This window comes from Glycine max, chromosome 13 (genome assembly GCF_000004515.6).
Source record: "Glycine max cultivar Williams 82 chromosome 13, Glycine_max_v4.0, whole genome shotgun sequence".
In the NCBI taxonomy this organism is placed as follows: domain Eukaryota; kingdom Viridiplantae; phylum Streptophyta; class Magnoliopsida; order Fabales; family Fabaceae; genus Glycine; species Glycine max.
The window spans coordinates 45110361-45133136 of record NC_038249.2 but is presented as its reverse complement, the minus strand read 5'-3'; the positions used below and the strand labels follow the sequence as shown (position 1 = coordinate 45133136).

At 30.3% G+C, this 22776-nt stretch overlaps 2 protein-coding genes across 4 annotated transcripts; both read right to left on the bottom strand.

The window, feature by feature from the left end:
* Positions 1-5610: 5610 nt before the first annotated feature.
* On the bottom strand, positions 5611-10712 carry LOC100808123 (E3 ubiquitin-protein ligase MARCH1-like). Of its 3 annotated transcripts, none has more exons than XM_006593395.4 (8): positions 10494-10712; positions 9976-10300; positions 9786-9871; positions 9446-9592; positions 7158-7302; positions 6903-7015; positions 6138-6233; positions 5611-5880 (listed from the first exon to the last, which is right to left on the bottom strand). In XM_006593395.4, the coding sequence occupies exons 2-7, from the start codon at positions 10211-10213 to the stop codon at positions 6141-6143; spliced, it is 822 nt and encodes a 273-aa protein (XP_006593458.1). In that variant the 5' UTR covers positions 10214-10300; positions 10494-10712; the 3' UTR covers positions 5611-5880; positions 6138-6140.
* A 1914-nt stretch (positions 10713-12626) lies between these two features.
* Positions 12627-16377, bottom strand: LOC100807593 (uncharacterized membrane protein At1g16860). Its single transcript, XM_003543672.5, has 6 exons — positions 16090-16377; positions 15820-15932; positions 14749-15660; positions 14318-14473; positions 13420-13631; positions 12627-13054 (listed from the first exon to the last, which is right to left on the bottom strand). The coding sequence occupies exons 3-6, from the start codon at positions 15634-15636 to the stop codon at positions 12862-12864; spliced, it is 1449 nt and encodes a 482-aa protein (XP_003543720.1). The 5' UTR covers positions 15637-15660; positions 15820-15932; positions 16090-16377; the 3' UTR covers positions 12627-12861.
* Between the last annotated feature and the right edge of the window lie 6399 nt (positions 16378-22776).

Below are 22776 nucleotides of genomic sequence, written 5' to 3'. Positions count from 1 at the left end.
TTTTTACATATATAAATTTTAAATAAAAATCATAGGTTTTAAAAAAATTCATGTGTAAACATATTAATTATTATATCAAAATTAATTTTTATAAAATTTATTATTTGAATTTACATGTACATTAAAAATACATTAGAAATTTTAGTGTTATATATAATAACATTATTTATTTTATAACATAATTGATCTATTAGCTTAGGTTGTTAGAGCGTCGTGCTAATAACACGAAAGTTACATGTTTGATTCTTGTTTAGGTCATTAATTTTAAATTAATTCGTAAAATATATTTTTGAAAAAAAAATTAAAAAAACACTTACGGATTAAGCTAATATGTAATCCGAGACTTGCGGATTAGTTAATCCTTATCCCTTTTACGGAAGGATAAAATAGAAAAATCACACAATTAATGAGTGTACCAGCAATTTTGTTGGGTACACGTAGCAACACCCAACAATCTCTGATACATATATACATTATTACATATTGAGTGATTCATAATATATTTCTTTGTATGGTAAATTGTTAAATATGTAATAACAAAAAATATATTATGAATTGGCTAACTCTTAATGTATTTTTTTTTTTGTATTGGATAAAATATATTATGAATTGAATAATATATAATATATATGTATTATGAATTGTTTAATGTAAAATGTGTTTTGTGGGTATGCGCCAACAATGGTGAGATCAGGGTGGGTTTTGCGTGGGATTGCACAGAGGTGACGGGTGAAGTTGCACACACACGAGCACGGATATGGTGATGATTGTATTGTGTTTGGTGGCATGGATACAAGGGTGATGGTGATCCGGTGAAGGTTGAAGCAGGAGGTGATGGGAGAAAGGATAAAAACTACAAATTAAAAATTTTAGAGGCGCATCAAACAAAAATTAAGATGCGTTAAATAATTATTGAAAAACAAAGGGAGTAAGAACCTAATTGAGCTAGGTAGCGCAATATTAAGAGTTAGTAAAACAAGTACGAATTGGATTAGGAACCTAAATGGTTCTTGTTTAGATTCATTTGTGGTGTATTTTGTATAGAATATGATATCTTTTGTCATTTTTTCTTCTTTTTGTTTTTATACTTGTTCCATGCTCTTTTAATCTTGTGCAATTATTTCAAGTTTTATTTATATTTCTTTAAATAATATAATTAACTTAAAAGAAAATACATTTGTAACAATAGAGAAAGGGAATATAATTTTGTAATTTCTTTTTTGGTCTCACATTTTCATATATCTCAGTTTTATTCCTAAGTTGTACTCACGTCTCACATCATTCCTCCTCATTTTTTCCATGCCCCCCTCTCATTGTTCCTCCTCTACATCCTTCCTTTCTCTCTCCCCTTTTCATTCCTTGAGCCTTCCTTTTCTCTATGTTGTGGGTGGATATCTTTCCTCTCTTTGATTCATTTTGATTCTCTCTTTCTGTATGTATATTTACATGATTCGTTGTAACTCATTTTCTCTTTATAAGAAGTGTAACAAACTGGTGATTTTCCTAACAATACAACAACATCAACAGCAACTTACCTCTGACAACGTAACCCTTTTTCGTACATGAACCACAACATCTCCTTCTTTACCTCCTCATTGCACTTCTTCATGTGACATCCTTAATGCAGGTAAAAGTTTTAAACAGATTGTAAAAATGATAAAGTTTGTTAATTTTGCTCATGTCAATGTTACAAAACAGGAAAAGAAAATGTTATGATAAAACTGATGCGACACATCTTCTGAATGAATGAGTATGCAAATTTTACAAATTATAAAGAAATGTTACACATTTATTAATTTGTTTCAACTTCTATTTCTATAAATGATGATATATATCAATTCTTCTATCTACATGGATGAAATCATCAAACGTGAAGGAGTTGAACATGGGAACTGAGATACAGACTTGGTAAGTAATTTTTTTATAATAATAATAGAAAAAAGTACAAATCACAATTTTCATAAAAAAGTCTTAATTATGTTTCACGAGTAACTATCCTTTTTCTAGCCTGTTTTTGTTTTCCTCCCAATTACCTTTCCCTACCAATGTGGAAATTGATTAGTACAATAATATTAGCGACACATTTTTTTAACGCAATCTTTCTTAATCACTGAAGTATATTAAAAATAATATTTTTTTAGTTCTACATCTTATTTAATAATAAATCTAATATCATTTTATTCAATTTAATTTAAAAAAAAAAACTATCATTACTACAATTGCGCCAACGGTGTGGCGGCTGCATCAAACTCCAATGGATCCTTGCTGTTAGTTAATGTGTTCAATGGATCCTTGATAACTCCAATGGATCTTAAGTAATGTAAGATAGTTTAGTCTCACATTAATCAACGCGACACAGAATGTTAATATTTTACCTTCACATTAAACTTGTTTCTAGGAACACTGCTATATTTCAAAGTCTTAAATAAGTTTTTACTCGGCATGAAAGTTGTGTGTGAGACTGGCATGGTGCTTGCCGCATAATTTAGTTTCACGTTTCTGTTGTGTTCAACTATTGATAGTTACTTGTTTGGAGTTGGACTTGGACATGCTAAGAAACATAGACAAACAATTTTACTGATAATTATTCACTAGGGGAAACATCGGCACTCTCGTGTTTTTGTGTTATTGTGTCAAAAATTAATATACTATAATAATTTATAATTATAAATTTTAAATTTTAAATTTTATTCAATTAATGACATACTTTAGATGAAAAAATTAAAAACAAATTGAATACCACAATTAAAAATAAAAACAATTAATTGGTTATAGGAAAATTATAATAATCTTGGTTTTAAAAAAATATTTTTCCTCCCCTTTTCCATATCTCATGAAAGATATGTTAAATTAAGTAAGTAGATAAAGATTATACATATTATTGTATCAGCTCATCTATCTTCACTTTTATTTATTCATTTTGCCCTAAAATGTCTTTGTAAATTTAAAACAAAAATAACAATAGTCATGTCCAAATGAAAAATAAAAAAATAAAAAATCTATGATGTGGTCTCCACTTTCATCTAACCAATTTTTTCCTTTTTTTTCTCACTTCTACCCACTTTCTCACCAACAAAAGTTACTCAATAATAACTGTCCACTACTTTAAACATGAAAAACTACACATTCTCTTTTTCATGCATACTTGGATTGCTTCTCAAAGCTTCCATTCAATGATCATTACTTTCTGTTTTCTTCTCTCCCGAATCATATTTGTATTTTTTTTTCTTCATATTATTTTAGTATCATTGCATTCTCTATTCTTTCTACATTTTTATCAAAGGTGCTTCCCTCAATAACAAGAATTTTGGCACATAGCACATTTTTTTCTTCGAGGAACATTCTCTATATACTTATTCCCAATTGTTTTTGTTCCAACTCATTCTTACACATCTTTCTGTATTTTATTTTCTTGGTTACTAATTATTGTTTTTAACTAATTTAACAGATATCTCATGGTATATGCGATTAGAAACTGTTATTGGCAATAAGGAGACCATTTATGAAAAAAAGGGAAGGAATAATATTTTTTCAAAGTCAAAATTATTGTGATTTTCCTATAACGAATTAATTATATTTTTTTAATATTGTTTTATTCAATATATTTTCTATATTTAATATTTTATATAATTTTTTTACTAATTTTACAAGATTTTATTTGTTTTGTAAATGAAAAAAATAATGCAAATATACAAAGTATATTAAATAAAACAATATTAAAAAATATAAAAATATATTAAATAAAATAATATCCAAAAATATATATAAAATAAATTAAATAAGACAATATTAAAAAAGATACAAAATATTAAATAAAACTTAAAAAAGTAAAAAATATATTTATTAAATAATTAAATTAAAAAAATTATTTACAATTTTTTTAAAAGAATTAACGTAAAAAAAAATAGAAACCTTATATTTATTTATGATTTCTAAAAAAAAATATCACTAAAATACTTACTCTGTTTACCTAACTGTATTAGTATTATCTTCTATATCATTTGAAGAGTTATTAATTTTTTTTAAATTATAAAAATTTATAATTAATATATAAATATTTTTAATTTCATTTTATATCATTTTATATGTTTTTATTTTGAATATTTTTACATATTTTTATTTTTATTTTTATTTTACTAATTTATAATTAAATTTAATAAATCAATATGTAAATTACACATTTTAATTGATTTTACTATATTAAATATTTTTTAATTTATAAATTTTAATAATTTGAGAAAAAAATAATAACTCTAAACTAATAATACATAGAAAGAAATGTTAATGTAATTAATTAAATAAGACAAATACATTAGTAGTTTATTGTTTTATGTATGAACAAAGGGTTATGAGCTAAATTGCTATTAAGACATTTTTTTTTACTTCATTTAAATTTTTCTCATAAGCCTCATATCAATATCACATCAAAGTTAATGTTTGTCAACTAACATCAAAATTATTTATTTTTTAAAATAGGGGACTAAAAGTCTTGATTTAAAAATATAGAAACCAAAATCACAAATTTAAAATTACAGCAAATCAAAATTATAATTTAATCTTATTTTTATAATTTTGATTGCACCAAAGAGCTGGCTTCAATCTTCAATCCAATATAAAAAAGAGTGTCAGTAACACACTATCTCCCAAGGCATACTCTCTCATTTTAAAAAACTTAGTATAAATTGTAAAATTACAAGAGAATCATGAGAAGTAAAACCCACAAAAGTTGTAATTTTCAATAAATTTTAATCAGTAATAAAAAATATATTAGAATAGTTACACCAAATCTTAACCCTTTATTCTATTATCATCTGACGGCTCCTCTAACAAGATAAGTGAAACTAGTCATGTGCCTATCATTAACACATACATTATTTTGACTGAAATTCTCCCAAACCTCAATCGCCATCGTTATCACTTCTAAGTCATGTAACGACTTCTAAGTCATCAGATCCTAAGGATAAAATGTGCAGTCATGCCTTGAAAAAAAAAAACTGGTGCGACCCTCTCTTGGGAGGGATAAGATGTGCAGTCACGCTACTTAAAACAATTTCAGTATGACTCCACATGTTCTTTTTGTCTGATGGGAAGGATTTAAAGTAACTTTTTTAAAATTACATTATCTAATTTAATTTTTCCTTTCTATATATACATATTGATTCCACTTGGACAGTAATATTTATTTTTCAAAACTAAGGAGAAATTGAATCGTTTTCTTTCCTGTTCGGTCATTCTTTCCAAAAGTTGTTTCTCGCATTTATCCACCTTACATGACGAATATCAAAATGTTTTCATGTGTTTTTTATCAATCTCAATGGGAAATAACCATGACCATATTGTTTGTCACAATAACACTTGCCACGCTAATGCAATATGACAACCACACACCAGGATCAATATTAGATTTAAGAGTAAACTATACTAACCACCATGGAGGTTTAGTGTAATTATAAAATCACTCCTACTTTTTAACCATTATAATAACTTTCAATGTAGAAGGTGTTCATATAATATATAAAAAACATCAACATAATGTTTTCAAGTATTAGAGGATGTTGGTATAACATATAAGATGTGTTGTGTAATTAAAAAAAAAAAAAACTCAGAAGATGCCATTGTAATTTCCTCTAGACTTAAAAACTTGAAAAGACAAAATCCACATTCGATCACAATATTTTGTATAAAGGTTAACTGTGGGTTACACCAGGGACTAAGTTACAAATACAAATATCTCCATGCTACTAAACAACACCCACGTGGCTGTGCCATATAAATGGGGCATCACTCTGAACAAACCAATCTGATCTACAAATGTGAAAGTGACAATGGAGACAAGCCGCAAGTACAACAAATTCAATGTGACTCAGAAGAGGATGTATCCTGCAGTTAGAAGAGGAATAATGTAACTAAAGAATACCAAACAAATTATGGGGATGACTAACATTGACATTTTAGATTATGAAATTAAAATAGGAAAAAAAAAAAACATGCAACATTAACCTTCTATAAATTGCTACAAAGAGATCTATACATGGAAAATTATTAATATGGGTCGAAAGAAACCAAGCAGTTTAAACCTAACATCTAAACAATGAAGAGCATAAATTTTAAAGAGAAAGAATGGGATATGCATATACCAATTAGTAAAGGCCCAACATCCTTAGCTCTGTCACATGGCTGGGATCAAGTTCAGGCACATTCTTTACATGTTCTCGATCTTCTACCACATATTCCTAAAATTGAAAAGGTAAAGAACAACGTGAAGAATTGAATGCCTAAAAAATTTCATAAAAAGATAAATTGATATTCCTTATATCATAAAAATCAATCGTAATCCTTAAATGATACAAGAACAAGATTTTAAATGATGCATTTCCCTTAAAATGCATATCTTAAGACCAAGAGACTTGTTTAGTAGCAAATAGCAATCATATTACTAGGTAGGGGTATGCAAAAAAAACGGTTCGAATTGAATGGGATGGTAACCAAACCTAAACCAAATTAATTTTTCCAAACTAGTTCAAGAAAAAAATGAGTACACTATTTTATAAAACCAGTTCAGTTAACAGAATTGTTTCTATTTAAATAACTTTTTTATTTGAAAAAAATAATTCAAAAATCAATTTGAAACTGAGTCGACTCTTAAAAGTAGTTTAAAACTGGCTAAGAACTAGTTCAGTTCAGAACCAATTTTTTAAAACCAGTTTAGTTTTAAACCAGTTTTTAGATCAGTTTAACTATTTTGATATAAAACCAAACCGGTTAAAACAGTTTGCAGTTCAATTCGATTTTCTTACCGAATTAGTTTTTGCACACCCCTATTACTAATCTTACATAACACACTTTGGTTTTCTGGAGATTACAAGTCAAATTGATATTAATTCATGTATTAAATAGCAAACCTTAGTCAATTCTTGTTTGGCAAGAACATGGTAGTGGCGCTCATTGATTCTTTGGCCACATATTATCGCTATGAAGAAGCCATAGAGCAAACCAACCAAAACAATGGCTAGAACTGCAACATAGAGAAATATAATGAAGTTGCCATTTTAGTGATTAAGATAGTATACCAGTATACCATTTAGTCTACCAACTAATTAACAAACTTTAACATTCTAGCATAAAATAATCATAGAGTGCAAGAAAAAGCTACAAACATTGCCCATGAATTTTTTTGCGGGGAAGCCATGGGTATATACCAGCCATTGTATAAAATCCATATGGATGTTCTTCATAACCAAACATTTCCCTCAGTTCATCTCCATAAAATTTGTACACAAGCACTCCCAAGAAAGCAACAACCTGTTAAAATTAAAAAAGGTAAACTAACAAATAATCTTTCAAGTGCATATTTTTAATAAATTTAAAATGCATAGCAATAGTATCCCATCAAATAATCTCTTTGGGTGGGCATGGATCTTCAAAGTCTATCAAATCAACCGAAACATGAAACTTGAGAACAAAATCCTGCTTCATTACTTCCTTTCACACTATCACCCCATGCTGATTTGGTTTTGGGTTAGGTGGGATATTTAACATTACAGTCAACAAACATATGCTTTCTACCATGTCTATAACACTTCACCCACAGTAACCAAACAGGTTTCAGTTTCAGTGAAAGCTGTCATAAAGAATAATAATGTGATGTTACTGAGATTATAAGAAACTCTAGTCACTCGTATATTATCAAACTGTTATGCCTTTGGAACTAAATCAATTGCAAGCTCTTGTTAGGTTACAAATTTTAATAGTGTGCCATGTACAGACACTGTATGGATGACAACTAAGGTCGTTAATTTGCTAATACTTAAAATTAGGGAGCAGGGGTGGGGCTTCTTGTTTTGAGCGCCCCTACACTCCCAATGGCTACACACAACACTGTAAAAAAATTGCCCAAATTGATTTTTTAGTCTCTTAGGTATCACCATTGTGCAATTTTGGTTTCCCAGATTTCTATTGCACCAATTGGATCCTTCAAGTTTTCTCCCATTTACAATCAAGTCTCTTCTTCATGACATGATCAAATATTTAACAGAATTAGTTGACAAGGTAAATTGGACATGACATGACAATGAGTAAATACAATATACCAACTAAAAAACATAGGATATTCGAACTACAATGACCTAAAAAAGGCAATATGATTGTTTTGATTTAATTGTTGAGTTTACAATACTTGTGGGTAAACATCAAATAACAACAAATGCCTTACCATTCAGGGAAAATTAATGACTTAAATAAAAGGTTTTGAATAGCACACTGTACTGGCAAAAGAGTCTGCAGCGGCCCCAGACCACTACAAGGGTTTCTGTAGCGGAGCGGTTTAATGTAGTGGCTGTAACAGAACAAATAGCAGCCATAGCGGCATTGTGTTGATTCCAAATCCCTCTGAACAAAGACATTAAGGCTTTTTTGGGATTTCAATTTCCAAAAATGAAATCTACAGTTGTAATGGAAGTGAAGATGATAAAGACTTGGATTTAGAAGATGATGATTACTAATTCCTATCTAGGAAACTTGTATTTGACTTTTGTTGGTATTTTTGTATGTTTTGTTTAAGACATCTATGAACTTTTATTGTTAATTAAAAATTTTAAATTTCATTAATTTTGAGTAATTTTTATCATTTTTTAGAATTTATAGTACATGGTATACATTATAAAAACTATACAAAATTTTCAAAATAGCAGCTATCCCTTTAGTGTTTTTGGGGATGGTCACTATGCACCGCTATCCGGAATTTAAAACATTGCTTAAATATTGGATAAAATAATTGAGGGACTTGATTGTAAATGAGAGAAAACCTGAGAAACTCAATTGCTGCAATTGAAACCTAGGGAACCAAAATTGCACGATTACAAGGAGACTAAAAAAGGAATTATGCCAAAATAATTTACATTCAATTTTTCCAAAGGAAAAAACATCTTGAACGTATCCACTTCCATCCTGTTCTTTCTCTTTGACAATCCACACTAAAATTTACTTACATACAACCAAACTAAAATGCTTGTAATGCTAGATTTATTAGTGAATGTTTCTAGAAGAAATTAGGCATACTAAAAATATTGAATTACCTAAGGGTGTTTCCTTCCATAAAGCCCTACTACTAATAAGAAAACACGTTGAAGTGAGGTTCCATAAAATGATTTGTTCCATCAGAGAGGAAAACCGTCAACCGAGATTTCTTCCTAGCATCATCCCAACTATTTGCACAATGCATCTTCACGTATATGAAATTATATAGATTACTAGTGGATATGGCAGCAATATCTATGACTGAGACTCAAGAGAACTACATAAGGGAATGATAAACTCAAATAGGATGGCTCATGTCAACCGGCAGAAAACAAAAAGGAAAAGAAAGGGAAAAAGTAATGTCATTAGCATGAATTACGACTTAGGAGTACCAATTTCACAATACATGAATGAGTAACCAACCCCATACCAGCTGAACAATTATGAAAATGAATGCATGATCTCTAGCAACAAGGAACTGAAATTTTAATCTCAACCACCACCGATCTGGTGGGACATTTGCACGTAATATGAAGACAGCTCTGCACTCTGTACAGTGAGAAAAAGCGAAACCCTCCTAGTACAACAGAAGAAATGAGAAGTCAGTAAGTATTGCAGAATCATAAATTCACCAAACACCTTCACAGGACAATGAAAGGAACATAGAATAGATCAACACTAGATTTATATAGCAAATAGATAGTTCTACTGCATTTGAATCAGATATTAGTATTGTTATTATTATGACCAAGAAGGAAAAATGAACTTACCTTGGTGGATCTCCAATTATCGAGACATGATCTGTGGACGTACTTTTGTGTACCTTTGCAATGGCATGGGGCAATTAAATCTTCTCCTGAAAAAGGTTAGTAAGGTGCAGAGTTTAAAATACATGAGACGCAAGTTGGTTGTAAGGTTGTGAAATCATTTCAGGGAAAGGAAATGAGTAAGTGAATAGACCTCCAATATCGAGGCATATTCGGCATTGTGGCTGATCTGCATTTACGAGATGACAAGTCTCATCAACCCGGACGTTTTGTAAATCATCATCGTTAAAAGTAGCTGCAGCAGGAGGAATAGGGATAATTTCACAGGAAAAGGAGGATTCTCCGGTTGGTTGCAAATGAAGATGGTGATGATTCAAGATGGGTTCGCTTTCTGAACATTCTTCCTTGTCACCATTTGACGCTAATTGCATTTCGGGAAAGGTATAATCAGGATTAAACAATGAGATTCATTGGCAGAACTATAATTACTATAGACCATTTCAACAAAAGAAAGAAACCTGCAAATTGCAAAGGCAAAACAAGCTAGTTTAGTTAGTGTAAGTTGTTCTAAGATGTTACGCCGCTAGAGCTATAGAGAGAATAAATACAAACAAGATCTAACAACAGGTAAAAGATGTGTATGCGTTTTGTGGATCAAACAATACGAGCTGACTTAATTGATTGATTGCAGAAAGACCAGACTTACCTTACCTTAATAATAGTTAGTAATAAGCACTAAAGATAGAGAACTGCAACTGCAATCAAATCCCGATTTTGATCTCATTGATTAAATCAAATGAATCCAAATTCAAGTTTGAACTTGAATGAAGAAATCAACACAATATCAACAACACAACCCCAATCCCTCCTGCTCTGCTATGCTGTTTTTGCTATTTTCAAGTGTGGACCTCGTAGCCCAAACAATAGGCCCAACATGGGTGCTGTCATTGGTGGGTGGGGTCTTCTTATTAGATTACATCATTTTTATATAACATCCTCTTTTTTCAATGTATTTTACACACTATCTTTATAATTAGTTAAACACAATTATCTCAACCATTTCAAATTAACTCTTTTTAATCTTTATTTATATTTTTTAATATAAAAAAGCTTCATATCGCGATTTAAATTATTTATTAAAAACTCAAAATATAATTACTTATTATATTTTTTTAATTATAATATAATTAATATATAAAAATATTATAATTTTAACTATGTGAAAATAAATATTTATCTTTTACTGTGCATAACTTACAATATTATTTTTATCAAATAAATTTTTATTTTCTTATTCTTTATCATTAGTCATTGAATTACATTATTAACTTATGTTGATTGATGACAAAATTAAGATGATTCAATTTGGATTTATATTATTCTTACTAGCAGAAACACAAGTATTATCACGTCTGTACGTTTGTGTTTTCATTGTGTCATTGTGTTAAAAATTAATATACTATCATAATTTTAATTATAATTTCTGAATTTTTGTTTAATGAATGCCATAATAAAACAATTTTAAAAATTATATAAAATATTAAATAAAACAATATACAAAATATTAAATAAAAGTTAAAAAAGTAAAAAAAATATTTATTTATTAAATAATTAAATTTGAAAAATTATGTATAATTTTTTTTGAAAAATTAACCTAAAAAAATTAGAAGTCGTAAAAAACTTTACAACCTTAAAGTCGTAAATTAAAAAAATAACTGAAGTGTTAAAAGAATTTATGACTTCAGTTAAAAAAGAAAAAAAATCATCACGGATTTACGACTTACCCCAAAATAAATAAAACTCTCCTATAATTTAAATAAAAAAAATAAAAAAATTACCCCACTTGGTAAATTGGCCCAATTTGGTCGGTCTAGTGGTCCTTATGTCGACTAGGGTTGTGATGACCGTCTTGTCTCGTTGGCTTGGTTTGTTAATCGTAGCTAGTGACTGAGCGTGAGCCATGTCCAATATATAAAAACTCATAGTGAGATAACAACGAAATTCTTATGAACTAAAATTAAATTTAACACCATTATATTAAAAATTAATGAAAAGATAAACATGACACAATGGAAAGTTAAAAAACTTGAACCAATAAAAACTAAAAAAGAAACTAAAATCAAAATTAGAAGATTAAACTACTAATTTTGTCAACTAAAAATTATGTTATAACATGAACTTGTGACACTTCATGTGAACCTATTACATAGCACACTTCAATTTCTCTTAAAAATTGTTACTCAATTTCATGTGACATGTATTGGGTCAACTTTTGACATCATTGATGTAGTAAAACATTCATAATAAAAATAATTGTCTTGAGACAAAAACAACCTAAGAATTAAAAACAGGGTTAAGAGAAATTCTATCAAGAGTGATAAGCGAGATTTATCGACAAAAAATGGTCGTTGACAAAATCAATAAATATTTTATACCAATGATAATAATAAATAAAAAAGTGGTGTTCTACATTCTTGTTTGTATGCACGAAAGGTTTCCCTCTTATTTAGTCCATACACAATATGAACGGTCCATACTCTTGCATGTGAAAATAAAATACAACGGCACAGTGCAACTTCAATGACATCCCTACTTGATACGAAATCATTGAAAATGAAAATCGAATTGCGAAATAGTAAAGCATGCATATCATGTTATTGTCTGTACAATGCATATGATTTGGCTACCTGCTAGGCATGGACTTCAAAACGGGGGACAAAAGAAGGAAAAGTATAACTGCATGGTAACCCTCTTCCAAAATTCACTGAACAGGTAAAAATATATATCATGCGTGATATACCTTTGACAATTAAAAGCGGCTAATCCTACCAACAAACAACTCACTTTCATAAAACCACATCCATTATAAAGAATAAACTCCTTAGGAATAATAAACGAATAGCTATACAACAAACTAGGAGTAGAGAGCAGGAAAAAGGAAATCACTGATGTCAGTTGTAGACTCATCACGCTTACCAATAACACTTACAAAATACAAACTTCAACCACCATTAAGTTAAAGGTGGTAAGAAAATACTTCTTTAAAGAAGAATACCTAAGAGGTGTCAGGAGAGCGCAACTACACTGGAATGACATCAATCTTTGATGTATCCTCACATCTCAAAATAATACCCTCAAGGCTAGCTGGAAATATACATTTAGCCCATTGGCATCCGGTAGTCAAAGGCTCAGGAGGAGGGACAATCATAAGTACATTGTCGTTTCTTTGAACAACTCCCATTACACTGACTGTGCTACCTTCTTTGATGTACCTACAAAAAGATCAATGGAAGTTTCATAAGAATATCCTACCGAGGGTTATCCCAACTTTATTGTATTAATGCACTAAAGAGGTTGCTGTTGTTAACATTAGTACCATGATGCATAACACGAATTATGTATAGGGCTATTTGACACCATTAATATGCAGTATACACCAATAGGCAGACCCATGACCAGATATTTGACACAAAGCAATAAGCTTAAACCCCTTCAACCCCCTCCCCCTCCTCAACAACTATTGGAAAAGATTTTTTTTTTAACAGCACTATTGGAAAAGGTTTAACCTTAACAATTTCCCTTTACACTAATATATAACTGGAGAGTTTCAACTCTTGAGCAAGATGAAGAACTTTACCCTTCTTTTAATCGCATCAGTCGATCATCACTTGAAAGATTTCTCTCTCGCAACCATCGAAGAAACTCTGGAGACATGTCTTTATTGTCAGGGTTAACATCAATTACAATAGAATCATCAACATAAGGAGTCACCCTTGCACCATAGCCTGTTTTAACCAATGCTCTCAATCCAGATTGGAAATCAGAAATGTAGAAGTCCACCACATGCCTCTGCATTATGTAAATGTCAAGGTAGATATTAAAATACTTGAGATATAATAGATTAGACAGCAAAAATCTCCAAATACACATGCCTGGTACACACAAAGAAGGTGAAAAACTTCAGTTGACCATATTTATATGCAAAACTTCCCAACACACACACACACACACAATATTCCTATCACATCAGGCATGAAGATAATACTTAATGACAGTCAGAGAATACTCACATAATGAATAGCAGATAAAAGCCTTCAAGCATGAATTCAAAGCCCCAACAAATTAATCGATCAAAAGCAAGGGGAGAAAAAGGCATTCATTGAAATACTTATATGGAAAGTTGATAATAATAATTTTCCCCCTTTCAATAGCTTGAATACTCAAACAATAAGCTCCCAGAAACTGATCATTGCACTATACAAGTCATTGCTAGGAATAGTTTTATTACAATGTAGCTGAAGTAAATATAGAGATATATTGAAGGTTATAAATAGAAGGACAGATCACATAATTAGGTCAACAGGATATGCTAGACTATAGGAAGGAAAAAATGATTTTTTCTTGCACTAGTAAAGAAAGTTTAGAACAAACAAAAGCTAATATCTCCATGATGGTCAAGGTATATCAAGAGTATTCAAGGTAATCTTTAATAAAATGGAAAACTGAAAAGAGAAGATTTAACATATTAAAATTACCTCAGCTGCTCTGAGTCCCCATGTAAAACGACGATGCTTCGGGTTGGCGGCTTTTGAATCCCACCCTCGATATTCAAACAAGCTTGTAGAAGTATATACACATCTAGGAACTTTTTGAAAGGAGGACTCCAATGGAACATTACCACAGGTAACAACCTTCAAAATGAATAACAGACCATTGGCATTCCTCTCTCATTTATGCTCAAAGTCACACACACAACAACAACCAGAATGGTACAATCACAGATAAAGAGACACCCAGCAACCATTCAATTCAAGTCATTGATATCCATCACATAAAAATCAGTCCCTTATCCACAAAGACAAGGGTGGTTAGTTGTGCATGCAATCATGCTTTTTGCATGACTGTGCTTAATTAATCAATATCATCAAAATATATATATGTATGTGTCAATATTTAATATACATACCCCAGAAACCTTCACAAATTGCCCATTCTTGGCAGTTCGAAGCTCAGCATCAGGATAACGAGAAATGAAACCAACAATGGCTGTCCTCCCACAACAACTGTTCCAAGTGAACAATGCCGCAACAGCACCAAAAAGAACTACTACAACAACAAGGAGAATGACATTGTGGACAGCTCCAAGAATAAAAGCACCAGCAATGAATCCCATAATGAAAATCAGAATTACAGACCACAGTATTGGCTTTGGGAAGTTCCTCCTGAAGGAATATTCATCATCTAGGCTAAGAGTGGTCATGGCTGGATTGTGAGTTACAGAACTAGGCGATTTCATTGATCCTGTAAATTCTAATGGACCAGATACTTTCCTTGGTGCCCCAGATGAATTTAGAGGACCAGATGTAATAAGACCAGTTGTAGGAAGAACAGGTGGAATCGGACCAGAATTTTGGCGTGTGACTCCACCAGATTGCGGTCCAGATGACTTCTTCACAGGCTCCCCATGTTTATTCAGTGGACCAGAGTTGGTCTTTTTCATTGAGACTGAAGCAGTCGTCATGCTGCCTCCAGAAGATATGTTACCAGATGTGGTATAAATAGAACGAGGAGTGGAATTTGGCAAGATAGGTCCAGAATGTGAAGCAGCAGCACCTGCAAATGATCCAGTCCGTGAAGGGGCATTATTTAGCTGACCAGATTTTCTAGATTTAGAAGCATCCATGGCCATGGGGATATCAAACATTTTCCCTAATTCTCCGGATTTCTTGATGTCTCCACCAGTGTAAGGCATGGCAACTGAGCTCATTGTTGGAGTTCTTTCTTTCGGCTGTTCAGGCCGACCTGATACATACAGGCCATTGCTGAGCTGATGAGATGGGAATCTTGAACCCATCAGACTTGTTTAAATACCAGTGCGCTGCAACAAACTCAAAATGAGTGACTATAAGAAAAGTGAGAATAACCACATTGATTTTGTGGCAAATAAATAGATAGAGATGTGATAAGTGAAAAATAGGCTTTGTATAGTGGAGGTAGGAGAAGATAACAAAGTGAATTGAAGGGAAAGAAAGCTTACAGTTGAAGTGAAGAAAGACTTATTGCTATTATCTATTGGGTGGCTGGCATTGCCTAAATGTAGAATGGTAAATTGCAATGGTGTCGTGTCGTCATATTAAGTTAATCCTATCTCTGAAACACAAGGTGGTAAAGATGTTAGAGTGGTGAATGGAAAATTGAAGATCTCAATTCTCAATTTGCGAGATCCAAACAAAAATTGAGATAGCTGTTCTAGTTCTAGTCATACAAATAATACAATGCAATGGAGAAGAAGATCTAGAAGGTGTACCTGCCTGTCCTCAAGAATCAACCGCAACAGGGAATGGGGTGATGCACAGTCTCAGATACATACAGATCCCATCTTCTCTTCTCTTCTGCTACTCAACTCACTCAGTCTCAGTTCCCCAATCACTATTACTCCTACTACTACTACTCTTCTTCTTTACCCGTCCAATTAAAAATAATTTTAAATTACTCTCTCTCTCTCTTCAACAACTGGTGTGGGTTGGGTTGGATCAATGGTTTCGGTTGTCTCGTCCCCTCTCCCAAACTAGCATATACATTACTCCATCAATATTTTATCTCATCGCTTCTTTACCGACCCCACATAACTACAACGTCGTTAATTAACCCTCATTCTAAATACAGTACTAACGTAAAAACACTTAATTATTTAAATAATTTCTTTTTTCAATCTATCACCATTTTTTTGTCTTATTCCCCCTTTTTTCTGTAAAATGTCGTATTGTCAACATTTTACCTAATGGTCAAAGTTTTGGAATATTTTAAACTATATAGGATGAGGTGGCAACTTGTAATTCATAAAACAACTAACAGTATAAACATTCAAACCAAATTTATTTTACTAAATACAAAATTTTAACACAATTTATTTTATCTTATGTATCGAGTTAATGACTAAATGTGGAAAACACGGTCATGGTAACATAGTTGAGAGACTTAAATGATACGTAACCCTGTATTTATTTTTAATGTAATTTTCGCTTAAACCATACGAAAAACACTCTCCAACCACCTAAAAGTTAAAATCATACACCATAGTTTACGTAAGGATTTCAAATTTCAATCTATCGCTTAAAAGTTGAAATAGAGTTTAAAAATACTAATTAGTATACATTATCAATATAAAAACTTTGATACTTTTTTTACATTATTTTGCACAAACTATTTTCTCTTATATAGTTTAATGGCTATTTTCTGTTATATATTGGCACACCGCACACCAACTGATCTATAAGGAGTGAAAATGATATGTGCATACTTGCCTCAACTCAATTTCAGCCCACGGAATCAGTTCAAATTTTGCAACCGTAACTGGCTTTTAGCTGGAATTTGGAAGGCACCAGCACCTGTTACCGGCATTTAATTTATTTGTCTTTACCTTCTAATTTCCTTCTTCTTTTTTGAGAGGTCTAATTTCCTTCTTATTTTTCTCCAATGTTTGCCACCGTGGCATTGACATTTCTTCTTCTTCTTCTTTTTTAGTTTACTTGCTTCCGGAATACATGACATAATAACATATACTTCTTCATGTCCTTATTAAAAGATCTAATTAAATAATTTATTAAAATTAAAAAAATTGATTACTTTTGTTGAGATTTGAGAGCATTAAATTTGTTTTAAATTAATATTTTTTCAAATTATCTCTGTGAATAAAACTAATAAACATTAAGGTTTATGTTTCTTTCATTTGCACACCTTTCTAAAATTAACTTTAATTAAGAATAAAATAATGAATACTGCAAGAGATATAATAAGAATTAAGTTTTAAATTTGGACTTTACAATAGAGCATGGGAGATTTTTGTGAATCCAAGAGCATCATAGATTCATAGTAGAAGTATATGGTTGCTGCAATTATACTGTTGGTGTACGACTGCAAGCAAGTTTGCGTATCTTCAAAGGCATATCATTTGTGTTTGTTGTTTGGTTTGTCGGAGCGCAAATACAAATTTATTTTACGTGAGAGTCACCGTAAAAATATTCTCTGGTAACTTTTAATTATTTAATTAGTTATTTAATTAACTACTTTTGCTATTGAAATAACATAATGATATAAAAATTTTCTTTTCATTATAATCAAACAATATAAAAGAAAAAATGATTCTTGGTTTATTCGTTTGGGTATAGTTAAAGTTCAATATCTATCTATTTATGAAAGAATTTTTTTTATATTTATCTTGAATCAAGTATGTTAATTAAGGAAATCAAAATATAAATATTTAATGAAAAATATTTATTATACTAAAAAAGCATTTCACCTTTGCCTTTTTCTGTAATAAAAAAATATTAATAAAATATATTAAACATTTCTTAACTGATATTTAAAGCACTTTATAGTAAAATTTCCAAAAAGAGAGAGTTATGTTTGGAATACAATGGGAAGATAAATATTAATAATATGTTTATATGTTTTCTAATATACTCTTTTAAACATGCACTATTAATTTGAATTTATTAAAGCTCACATAAAGATATAGGTTTATTTTTTATCTAACTATCAAGCCTAACTTATAATCCAGTATTCTTTTACAAATTCCAACCAATAATAAATAGTAGTATATTAGAAAGAATATAAAAAAAATGTATTGTTAAGAATTTGTGTATCCTTCTCTTGTAACAAAACATACCGTGAAATCAAAATAGGACTATTATGATTTACAATTGTACAACTTATCATTTATATTGGTGTAACTTTGATAATTATTATATTATTCTATAACTTTTAACTAGATAATGTTTTCTTAAAATTTACCATTGGAATGAAAGTTTCTTTCACATAGATCGCATATGTAAAATTTTATATTAATTTAAACTCATTTGTTACCTCATTCATATAAATTAAAATCAACATAATATAAATATTTCAAAACATACTAAAATATGAATCATTTGATTATATTCTTGTTGTTGTTCAATTTTGACAAAATTTGATATAAACGATTTTGGTAATATGTAGATATAATTTAATAGTTTGATCAATAAAAATCACGTTTTATATCAAGTTATAAAAATGATGTAATAGTTATCAAAGTTACACCAATGTGTGTGCGCGTATCAAGTTATAATATGTTACTTAATAATAAGAGGATTCATATTGGTTCGATGAGGTCCAAGGGAGTTTATGTGTGATTCTCACGAGTCTCTAAGTTGATCTTTGAGTTCACCTAAGCTATGGTAGGATGCCCCCAATGCATTAACACCTGGTCAAAAGGTGGGGAATAGGTATGAGGATCTTGGTGCTCAAGTTAAAATGAGTAAACGTTAAGATAGTTAATGTTTAGATGTACTTAGAGTATATATTGTTGTTGACTTTTTTAGGTCTCCCTTAATAAGATGGATTGAGACAAGATCATTATTTTATTTATGATAAGCTTAAGATTATCATCTTCTAGAAGGATAATAAAAAGCCTTTGAATTATCCTCCAAATTGATAGGTGAGGCTATTGGTAATACTATTGGAGGCAATCTTGAGCTTTTATGGGTTATTCATGTACTTGAGCTTTGATTGGGAAAGCAAGCCTTATTGAACATGGATTGATTCAAGTCCAGAATAATAGTCCCCCAAGTTAGTAGCTAATGGTATCACGAGGTGTTGACTTGATGATGCGTATTTGGCTCTGGATGTCTTTCAATCAAATCTTGAGCAATAGTCATCCATGTCGACAACTCGTGGTATTATGAGATGGTGATTTATTAATATTTTTATGACATGTTGACAAGTTGTTCTAGTCAATTGTCGTGTCATGTTTAGACTCGATTGTCATGGATATGTATGTTGTTTCCAACCCCAAGGCTTTGTGCCTATATGTGGTTGGCCCATCATGACGGTGCTCATTTGACATTGTTAGTTGTTCTTTGGTTATTTGCTTATGCCTACATCATGTAGTGCTATAATTTGTCCTACTTGTTAATCTAGTTGGATTATTATCTTAGTCTTGTTTTGGGTCCATACACTACTTATTGTGATGAGTTTATTTGGACTTTGAACTTACAAGTTTGTTGAATTATTGTATTTCTATGAACACAAGAATATATTTTGAACATCTCCTACTTTTGACTTTTGATTTCTCACTCATATTTGATTGACGAACTTATCATTATTATTATATTTTTTATCGACAAATATTAATTATTAATTTTTAGTATTTATGTTTATAAACTGTCAACTTAAGTCATCATTGACTTTTTTATTACACCATTTGCCTTTCTTCCTTTTTTTTTATAATATACCAATGGTTATAGGCTCCGTTTTCTCTTATTTTCCATGTTGTTATCTCTACCATTTCACATTTTTTTTCTTTTATTGCCGGTTTGATTCTCTTTTTGGCCTTTGAATTTGCATCTTTCTTCCAGGTAATGACTTGATTCTAGTTTCATTTGTATTTTTAGCATGGCACGAGGTGGGACTTTTGATGGTTAGGTAGGTCTTATAGTCATTCAATTTTTTCCTTCATCCTTTTGGTCTTCTTGTGAAGTTGAGTCTTTAGTATTTAAAAGGCAATAACAACTTACTTCGACTGACGAGGGGATGTTGTGCACTCCACTTGTGAGGTCGCCTCTAAGAAGTGTTCCTTTAGCCTGGGATTTAGGGGTGGGAAAAATTATGATCTTCGTGATAAGTGTAATTGAATTGACTATGAGGTAGTGGAAGCAAGTTGTGAGTGAGAGTTGAAGGCTGATTTGGATGAGTTGCTCAATTGGGTGATGGTGGCTCGTGCTACTAAGGATTAAGGCAAATAGGCTTTTTCCTTGCTGGGAGGAATAAGAGTATTTTCTCAAAAAGGAATGCTGAGAATGAACATTTCCTACCTATGTTCTTTTAGGTAGTTCAAGGTTAAGCCTTTGTTTTTTCCCCTAAATTTTAGAAGGATTGCTTTAATCGCCTTTTCACTTTCTATTTCAAGATATTGTTGTCCTGAAAAATGTTAGGAAAAAGACATTTGTAGCGTACTTGGTGTCCCTCAAGAATTTAAAGCATGGGTAATTTTTTCTTAGCTAACTAAAATGGACAAAAATATCTTTGTACTCCAAAAGGTCATTTTTGTTAGATTTCATCTTAAAATCAATTGACATTAAGTGAAGTTGCCTAACAGATATATAAGCCGCACTCCAAGGATTGAGGCAGCCGATGTGGGACTTGGGTATTTCCCAATAATTTCTGCTTTCCATTGTTTGGTATCGCAAGTGTATAATATCACCAAATAATAAAATTTACCATTCTCCTACAAGGACTATGTGTTTCACTTTGCAATTTTCACAATTTATTTGAAATTAAATCAAGAAGTACTAATTAAAGGAAAAGTACACATTTCAAAATGATTTAAGGGATTGAAAATCAAATTTGAATTGATCAAGGAAAAGATTCTAGAATTGGGGTTGCAAACAATAATTTCAAATGGATTAATTTCCTTATCTAAGGGTTTCTATTGGTTTTTTTTGAATGAAATTGATTCATCACTGTTATAAAAATGAACTTCAATTACGATTCTACCAAAATTAATGTCATAAAAAACATGATAATAATAGTTGCATCATAAATTTTATACCCTTTTAAGAACAAATACATATCGAATTAAATTTACTCATTTTTGTGATAGTTATGTTTAATTAAATTCATAATGCTCTTTGTTAATTCATCTATTAACATACATTTTTATTTAAAGTCTAGGTTTTTTCCTGTAATTCCAACCATTAGGTTAACCATTAAAACATTTAATAGTCATCAAAGATTAGGTCTCAGTTACAAAAAAAAAACTACTCAAGCATAACCATGAAAAAAAAGTTAAAAAGAAAGAACATTCGAAACCGAAGAAAGAAAGAGTTTGCTTCCACTCTTAAGTCATCTCCCTCCATAGGATTTGGTAAGTTAGCAACTTGCACCCAAGAGTGTATTTTTAGAACAATTGTAGTTATAGTAGTTTGTTAGTGTACACCTTCTAAAAAATATGTGAATTTACGATAGCAAATCCCATAAACATTTATTAATGTATATCCACTTATTTTTTAGAAGTACATGTTGCACTCGGGAGCATTTTAAGATTGGTTATATATATATATATGTGGAAAGATTCACTTATTTTGAGAGTAATTTTTTTAGAGTTATTCTTAATGTCATCATTTTTTTATATCTAATGATTAAGATTAATTACTTATTATAATCATTAAATTTTAAAAAAATAAATCGTTAGGATGAGAAATAACTTCAAGAGTTACTTTTAGAATAAGTGGATCCCTTATGTTTTAGTCTTTACAACATGCCTTCTCCTCTCTCTACTCTCTTTATATATAATATGACTCATGTGAGAACACTTTCTAATAGACTTAATTGTATTTTTTATCCAAAACTTTTTATTTTTTGGCGAATTTTATTTACAACTTTTTAATTTGACACATTTTGCTTCTAAATTTTAAGGATGTTGCAAATTTTACCCTCCATCATTTTACTACTAACATAATTGCACTTTCTACCCCTTATTATTTTTTGGCAAATTTTATCCCCAATATTTTAATTTTTTGGGGGAATTTTACCCCTATTTTTAATTTTTTTTTGGAAAAATTAATCTCAATTTTGTGTTTATTAATGGATAATTGATAAAGGTAAAATTTTAAAAGTTTGTTAAAAAAATTGGGGTAAAATAAGCCAAATTAAAAAATTGAAAATAAAATTCACCAAAAATTAAAAAATTGAAGATAAAATTTACCATTAAGCCTAAAATCTAACATAACCATTAACTTTGTAAAAGATTCACCTTAAATGTTTTAGTCTTCACAACATTTTTGATTTTATCATTTTACTCCCTTACAATGTAAGGAATTTTTTGATAGAATAAAAAAAATTACAATTTTATAGAAATTAAAAGAGCTTACAAAAAATTTCACCTCAGCAACCAAATTAATCATAAGGATTATGCTTGCTAATGGGGAAAATGTAAGGACTCAAAGTGATTGTAAAA

Excerpts from the sequence above, each read along its gene's own strand:
- LOC100808123 (XM_006593395.4), bottom strand. The coding sequence starts at position 10,213 with ATGCAATTAGCGTCAAATGGTGACAAGGAAGAATGTTCAGAAAGCGAA. Across the intron at positions 7,303-9,445 it reads TTTTCATAATTGTTCAGCTG|GTTGTTGCTTTCTTGGGAGT; the intron begins GTATGGGGTTGG and ends TAATTTTAACAG. Across the intron at positions 6,234-6,902 it reads CCAAACAAGAATTGACTAAG|GAATATGTGGTAGAAGATCG; the intron begins GTTTGCTATTTA and ends TTTCAATTTTAG.
- LOC100807593 (XM_003543672.5), bottom strand. The coding sequence starts at position 15,636 with ATGGGTTCAAGATTCCCATCTCATCAGCTCAGCAATGGCCTGTATGTA. Across the intron at positions 14,474-14,748 it reads AATTTGTGAAGGTTTCTGGG|GTTGTTACCTGTGGTAATGT; the intron begins GTATGTATATTA and ends TTCATTTTGAAG. Across the intron at positions 13,632-14,317 it reads GGGGACTCAGAGCAGCTGAG|AGGCATGTGGTGGACTTCTA; the intron begins GTAATTTTAATA and ends TACATAATGCAG.